Source organism: Triticum urartu, chromosome 7, assembly GCF_003073215.2.
Source record: "Triticum urartu cultivar G1812 chromosome 7, Tu2.1, whole genome shotgun sequence".
Classification (NCBI taxonomy): Eukaryota; Viridiplantae; Streptophyta; class Magnoliopsida; order Poales; family Poaceae; genus Triticum; species Triticum urartu.
In genome coordinates this window covers 510204994-510212868 of record NC_053028.1, presented here as the reverse complement: position 1 = coordinate 510212868, position 7875 = coordinate 510204994, and the positions used below count along the sequence as shown (strand labels likewise).

General features: G+C 45.5%; 1 protein-coding gene across 1 annotated transcript; it reads left to right on the top strand.

The window, feature by feature from the left end:
- Positions 1–754: 754 nt before the first annotated feature.
- LOC125518863 lies at positions 755–5612 on the top strand. The gene is made up of 5 exons (XM_048683735.1): positions 755–1125; positions 1832–2695; positions 2906–3106; positions 3208–3403; positions 5176–5612. The coding sequence occupies exons 1-5, from the start codon at positions 979–981 to the stop codon at positions 5355–5357; spliced, it is 1590 nt and encodes a 529-aa protein (XP_048539692.1). The 5' UTR covers positions 755–978; the 3' UTR covers positions 5358–5612.
- The last annotated feature ends 2263 nt before the right edge of the window (positions 5613–7875 follow it).

Here is a 7875-nt window from a genome sequence, read left to right as displayed (position 1 = left end):
GAGTACTCGTGAGTTTGGCTCATTTAACTTAGTATATAAACGATCTTAAACAAAAGCTCGACTCGGCTTGTTATTCTTTGAGTTCGAGTTGATTCGAGTCGAGTCACGAGCTACTCGTTTAGCTCGCGGGTTTCGAGCTTTTTTTTCCAGCCCTAAGTGTGATTAACTATACATGACAACTATGATTGGACCACACGTGGCAACTAAGTAAACACATGACAACTATTGTTTGACCATATGTGGCAAGTAGTTAATCACACATGGCAACTATGGTTTGTTTACACGCGACAACTACCATAAATTAGACATGACAGCTATACCTAACCAAAACAGCGAGAGTTGCCATGCTTTTACGGCTACATTTGCCATCCCGGATAACTACATCTGTGATGACAATTAAATCATCATCTCGCATGTACTTAACGTAGCCGCGCCAGGGCGTGTGGACATATTTGCTTCGTGCCACACGCCCGAGGTGAGGATGAGTAGTAGTTGTTGGGTGTGTGGCACGAAGTAGCTGCTCCCATATATGTAAGCAATTCTAATATTCGTCCACACATAGCTCATGTAGGCTGTCTTCTACTCACGCCATGTATGGTATGTGGCGCATGTCTTATCAAGACCCATAAAGTTCACCAAAGATTGACACCGTGCATGAAAGTAAACATATATAGACCGTAACTAGGAGGGGCTTAACGCGAAAGGCACAAACGCAGTCGTTTATTTTCGTTTTATACACGCGCACGCACAAATTGTTGTAGGATACACGTTGAGTTTCCTGGAGAATTTAACGTGTTCCTCCCGTCTCCCCCTCAGCTTCCAACTCGCCCGTCATCTTCATCTCCCTCCCTCACGCGAAATCCAAATCCAAACGAAACAAAAGCCCCCAATCGTAAGTCTTCTCCGCACCTGATCCTCCCCAACTCCCGCGCCGCCCGATTCGATCCGGCGCCGGGCCGCCGACCCCCCCGCGGCCGCATGGAGGGGGCCGATCACCTGTACCCCTCGATCGAGCCGTACGACCTCGCGCCCCCGCAGCTCGACGACGACGCCACCGCCGCGGGAGGCGGCGGTGAGGCTAGGGTTTGCGACCCGCCGGTGAGGTGGGACGAGGAGCCCAAGGAGGTAAGAATCGAGCTGCCCCTTATCCGATTCGTCCCCCGTTGAGTTCGCCCTCTGTAGATTGGAATAGCCGGGTTGCGTGATGGGTTGTATGTCTGGGCTGGATTTTGCGGAGTCTCGCGTCTGGTTAGCCGTAGCATTGGCGCGTTAAGGATTGCCGTATTGGGTGCTTAGGATCAAGGGGGCAGAACACTTCGTGAAAAGGTACAGATTTTATGCTGGTTGCACCTGCAGTTCTATCGGTGCGGGGAGTAGCAGCTCTACGTGTTGTTGGGGATGTCGAGGGTCTGAGCGATTGAATTTCTTGCCTTTGCACCTGCGTTTTGGTTTGAAGTTTGTTGTGTCTGCGGTTTGAAGGTTTGCCATTGGGATTGACGCACAAAATGCATCTTTTCCAATCAGGTTTTGGTCTTATAGTCTGTTTTCTGTACTGAGTTTAGTACGTGAGTGGCGAGCAGTATGTTGTATATGCCACTCTATAAGGAAATGTGGGTGGATAAATTTATTGTCTTATGTTCTATGTTTAGAAACATGGATGCATATATTTGGAAATGCATGCCTTGCCTACCATCAATAAATGAGAGTTCCTTGCAATAGTAAGCAGTTGACTGGAACTCATTTTCTTTCCAATTCATGCCCATAATCGTATTTGTATGCAATTGTTACTGTGGTCATATTTAAAAAATGCTCTGATTTCTTGTTAAATCAGGGAACCCACATATGCGAGCAAGGGGTAAAAGATGATCCTGAGGAAAATGACACGGAAGACCACCTTAGTGTTGTCAATATTTATGAGAGCAATGATGAAATGACCACCTTGAAGGAATCAGGAGAAAACGTCCATTCTGATTGCCCACTTCGTCAACAAACTGGCATCTGGGTACCTCCTTCTGTTCCACCGATGACAAAGCATGATCATGAGGAGTGGCAAAAGGGCTTTGTCTCAAATGCTGGCTACTTCGTAGAAGACGAATATAAGTGGGATATAGATGAAGACATTAGGGAGATGACAATGTGGGATGTGTTCGCTGAGATGGCTGTTGCAGGAAAAGATAAATTATTATCTGTTGCATCATATGATTTTGGGAGGCATAGCATGTCTCTAGTTTCACACTTCCTTCTTCAAGCGGCTTTGGAGGATAACTCTCAAACACTTGCAGAGGCCAGTGTTGGTTCTGAACATGCTCTGCTTGAGACAGAACCGACAAAGTGGTTGCCTGATAGTGCTGCTCCTTCTTGCATGCTTTGTGGAGCACGCTTCCATCCAGTAATTTGCTCTCGCCATCATTGTCGTTTTTGTGGTGGGATATTCTGTGGCGGCTGTTCAAAGGGTAGAAGCTTGATGCCTCCAAAATTCGGAACTTCAGATCCTCAAAGGGTCTGTGATGTTTGTGGAGTACGTCTTGAGTGTATTCAGCCTTACTTGATGAGCCAGATAAGTCGTGCTTGTCAACTTCCGACTAAAGATTTGACAGACCTGAGCACCTTGAGGTCATGGTTAAACCTCCCATGGGCACCAACGATGGAGTATGAGATATACAAGGCTGCAAATTCCATACATGGGTATTGTAAGGTATGCCTATCCTATAATTTAGTACTCCCTCCGTCCCAAAATAACTTTCTCAACTCTAGTACAATTTGTACTTAAGTTAGTACAAAGTTGAGGCACTTATTCTGAGACGGAGGGAGCGCCTGTTTATGTTCACTAATTTGGTCCAGCTAGTATTTGGGATCAACTAGAACACTACTCACCAAGCTTTTCATGATTAAATGCATTTTTTAGGTTGGAAAGCTGAATCCAGAGAAGTCCATTCCTGATTCAATTCTTAGACAAGCAAAGGGGCTTGCTATAATTACTGTGGTAAAGGTTGGAATGATGGTCACGTACAAAATTGGTACTGGGCTGGTCATTGCTCGCAGAGCTGATGGTTCTTGGTCCCCTCCTTCAGCCATATCTACTTGTGGTGTTGGATATGGAGCTCAGGTCAGTGGCCTCTCAAGTGTTCTATTTCCATCAAAGAATCTTGTGTATTATTATAAAGTCCTGATAGCGTATGGAATATTTCCCGGCATTCTGCATTTCAGGCTGGCGCTGAGTTAGCTGACTTCATCATTGTTCTGAGGAACACTGATGCAATTAAAACATTCAGTGGAAATGCACATCTGTCACTTGGTGCTGGTTTCGGTGCTTCTGCTGGTCATCTTGGAAGGGTGGCAGAGGCTGATTTCCGTGCCGGTGATGGAGGTTATGCTGCCTGTTACACATACAGTTGTAGCAAAGGTATGGCTGAAATCATCAGTAGCTGAGCAGGACATGACTTTGTTCTTTTAATTTTATCTGTTCAAATTTCTCCTGGACAATATTTTTCCAGTTTGCTGATTCTGTTTAAAAAACAGGGCGGTAAAAAAATGGAAACAATTTCTCTAGAGTACCACTTAGTTCTTAGAGTAGATGCCACTATGCCAGGTCCCGTTATTTTTTCCCAAATGATAAATGCCACACGTGGCACGAAGCACTCCGGCCCTGATGTTTTTTACAACTAAAGTTGCCATCAAAAAAGAAAAAACAAGCCCCCCCAAAAGATTGAAACTTGCCATCCGAAAAGAAAGTTGCCATGCTTGACAACTAAAAGCTGCCATCCTCACGTCACTATACTTGCCATAAAAAACGTTTGGAGTTGCCAGGTGTTCGTGCCACACGTGTGGCACTTATCAGGGATTCAGGGTCCTTATTTTTTAGTTTTGAATGATGAATACTAATATGTGTGTGTTTTACATTGTTAACCATCATCTCCTTATTTCACATTAAACTTGGTATTGTTGGTTCCGCCAAATTGGTTAGTATATACTCCCTCTGTCCCGAATTCACAGAAATGGATGTACATAGAACTAAAAATACGCCTAGATGCATTCATTTCTACGACAAGTAATTCGGTATGGAGGGAGTAGCTTTTACAAATTGCTTTTGTAACTCGGGAACTAGTATTAGTCACCAACCAATATATAATCAGATACTACTGAGTTTTATTGTGATTGTCTGTAAAAGTAGTTTGATGTTTACACGTATATACAACATTCCTGAAGGCTCTAGCTTCTTATGATAATTTGTGATCTAGACCAAGAATTTTATTCCTGAGAAAATGGTCTATAGACCTTTAGGCTTTAGCCATGGTACGATATGTGGTGGCCACATACCCTGGTTATTGGTCCTATGGCCAAATATACACTAGTGTATTCAAATTTGTACTTCTGTCCTCTGGGCAGTTGAACAAAATGAAATCGTGATGGTCAAGTCTAACAACTGCTGGTTTCCACAGTACATTCTGACCACTTGTTAAATTAACATGCGGTATAGAAGTATCTGAGTAACAAATTGTTACATATAAGTTGTACTGCATTCGGGGTGGGCTACATCACCTGTTGGATTTGGCACAAACGGTTAGGATGACAGCATGTATGGATGGTTTTAACTTTGCACAGACAGTGGTACAATCTTCTTAAACATGGAGTACTTTAAGTCTAGCAATGCACCAACATGTGCTATAACTTGCAAAATGTATTTGTGCATCTTTGTGGCCGAAAACCGTGACATAGCATGCAGTTTATGTTGCTCAATTCTGACTTCTTGAACTGAAAAAAGTGCAGTTGTACTTTGGACCGTTTTATCAGTATTAGCTGTGTAATTATTATTTGCTTCTGTAAACAGTTATTAGTATAATTATTGGGTATCATTTCACAATGATATGTTCAATATTGTACCACCTCCATACCAAAATATAAGACCTTTTTTGGCTAGTTTAGCCTACAAAAACGTCCTATATTTTGATACGGAGGTAATAGCATATATAACCTCTTATGATTTCAGTTATTACAAAAGCTGGGTGCATACTGATGTCCAACCAAGTGTAGTTCTTTTATAATGTTTGTTTGGAATGTTACATTTGTACCATTGGTGACAATGATGAGTACATCTGGTAATCTGTACTGGATCGGTCATACAGAGTTTCTGTTTCGCTCACTTGTGATGTTTACATCTTTTTCTTTCTCTGGCAGGCGCCTTTGTGGGATGCGCACTCAATGGAAGTGTAGTATCAACCCGAAACAACGAAAATGCCCGATTCTATGGCGGTCCAGTCAAGGCATCAGAAATCCTTCTTGGTTCACTGGCCAAGCCACCTGCCGCCGCCACTCTCTATAAAGCTCTATCCACACTGTTTGATAAGATCGGAAAATAGTCTTGGTCTTTTTATGTGGTGACACACATTGTGTCCCTCCCTGTTGGTCGTGACCCTTGGAGCTTCAGTGTCTCTAGGTAATCTGCTTGTTTGCTAATTCCTGGGTGTCAGTCAAGCAACTGTATAGTCTGCCATTCGTTGGTACGTCAAACAGGTCATCTATCCTGTGCCAGAAACTACTCTGTAAATGTTGTACATATGATCACAATTGCGCGAGAAATGAAAGTGAAAAGAAAAGAAAAATATTGCTCATCAGTCTTGCCCTTGATTGAAACTTGCCTGGCATCGTACTGTTGCAATATGAGCGCTCACTCGTCTCTGTTTCACCTAGACCATTTATGGTTGTCTCAAAAAAAAAACCTAGACCATTTATGGACTCCTGGCATTTTTCTTGATATTCTATAATGAATGTGTAATTGTCTTATACGAATCACAGCTAGGTTTATGTTAGGGATCAATTTCTATAGATCACTGGAAGTATAGCCAAAAGGACCTCTAGGTTCATGAAAAGTGACCATCTTTTGTACCGCAGCACTCCGTGTTTTCAGTTTGAAGCCTGTGATGGGGTAATTTATTTGCTTCTGGCGGTGCCGTACATGACCATGCACTGGGATGATAGTAATTTTTGCTACCCAGTTTCATCATGATGGCAATAGATGATAGTAGCAGCATGTGCTATGTGTGCATGTATGTACTATTTCTCTGGGGCTTGCGGCTGCGGGCAGCTTTTTTCAGTTGGCTGCCGCTGACCCATCATGACGGCAGGCCTGCATGGAGATTGTGCCATGGATGTGTTGTGTGCTACTCAGATTCCGATCTGACATGCTTGGATCAATCTGGTCATATAATCATCACAGACCCTGCTCACACTCAACAAAACTTGAGGTTATATATTTATACATTTGATCTAAAAAGAGGACAAATTGTCAGTCAACACTCAGCAGGTTGCTGTTTTAGATCTTATATATAACAAGCTATTGAAGGCTTTGAAGCCGGGCGTCCGATCATGGGTTTAAATCGGACTAGCGAGTATGATCTGATGCACTAATTTTTGAGACAAGAGTCATGATCAGCTGGGGCTGGGGGTATGAGGTTAGAGCAACTCTAGCAGACCCCGCATTTTGCCGATCTGTAAACTGTGTTTGCAGGTCGCACGGGGAAGCTTATGCAGGCTGAAAATTGCGGCGGTAGAACAGAAACCGCAAACAAACCCGTAATTTTTTTATAAGTTATTTCGCGCGAGAAATTTAAGCGGCAGCTCGCCGGAGCTCGCTTGCATAGATGGTTTTTCTTCACATAATAAGTTCGTACACTCCACATACATACATATTAAGGTCACATATACTAGACAGGGCCTACGCTACCGCACCACTACAACAAAATTGAGCTCACCGGAGCTCCTGCGGTAGCTGCCCACCGGCGGCGATCAGTTGGAGTCGGAGTCGACCTCGATGTGGAGCTTCGCCTGCTCCGCCTTCATCACGCGCAGGTCAGCCTCCTTCGATGCGTGCGCTTGCAATGTTGTGACGCCCGTCTCGAGGAAGAGCCACTCGTACTCGAGCTCGCGCCGGATGCGCTCTTCCATCTTCTCCTACTCCCTCGCCGACCGCTCGAGGACGACGCGCTCGAGGAGCTCCTCCTGCCCCCAAGGAGCTCGACGCGCTCGATGACACCTCGGCGCGACGGCGCATCGAGCATGGCCTCCTCCGGCTCCCTCTTCACCGAAACGAGCCACGAGCTCGATGCGCCCGCGGATGATCACCCCACGGAACCATGGCCGGATGAGCTCCCCGCGGACCAGTTGCCGGAGGAGGTGTGGCGGCGACGGGCGAGCTCGAGATCGAAGTCCTCGAGCTCGCGGCGGTTGAATGCCGGCGGCGGCCGGGCATTGTGGTTAAGCCACCGACGAGCCCTCCGCTTGCGTGCGCCGTCAGATCTAGCGCGGCGGCGGCGCTCCGCCTCATCCCCCGAGTCGTCTATGGCGGTCCAAGGCTCGCCGGCGGTGACAAATCGAGCGGCGCGGTGGGGAATTGGAGGGGAACGCGGCTGCAGGGGATAGGGTTTCGACCCGCATCTGCCCCGCAAACCCGCAGTTAGATCAACTCTAGCAGACCCCGCATCCTCCCGGCCCACAAAACGTGTTTGCAGTTCACGCAAAAACGCCTTTGCGGGCCGGCGCGGACGACCGCAGTTGCAGGCCCCGCATAATGGACGGAATATCCTTTTTTACAGGTCGGCTTTGCGGCGTCTGATCTGGGGCAGCTCCTCCCGGCCCGCAAAATTTAGATTTGCAACTTAAATTGATCTAGCATAATGCATTTCTTTACTTTTGCAACAACATTAGACACAAAAGACATCACCAAATCTTTGCTAGAATAGCAAAACCAAAGAAAACAAGAACCACAAGTATGCATTTCAGAAGATTTCCAACTTCCATAATTGCTCCCACAAGTTGGACTAATATCTTCTCCATGCATTCATTGTTGATCTGCGGATTCTTGATTTTGCATTCTTCTTT

Coding starts and splice junctions, on each gene's coding strand:
- LOC125518863 (XM_048683735.1), top strand. CDS start 979: ATGGAGGGGGCCGATCACCTGTACCCCTCGATCGAGCCGTACGACCTC. Junction 1,126..1,831: donor GGGACGAGGAGCCCAAGGAG/GTAAGAATCGAG, acceptor TTGTTAAATCAG/GGAACCCACATATGCGAGCA. Junction 3,107..3,207: donor GTGTTGGATATGGAGCTCAG/GTCAGTGGCCTC, acceptor TCTGCATTTCAG/GCTGGCGCTGAGTTAGCTGA.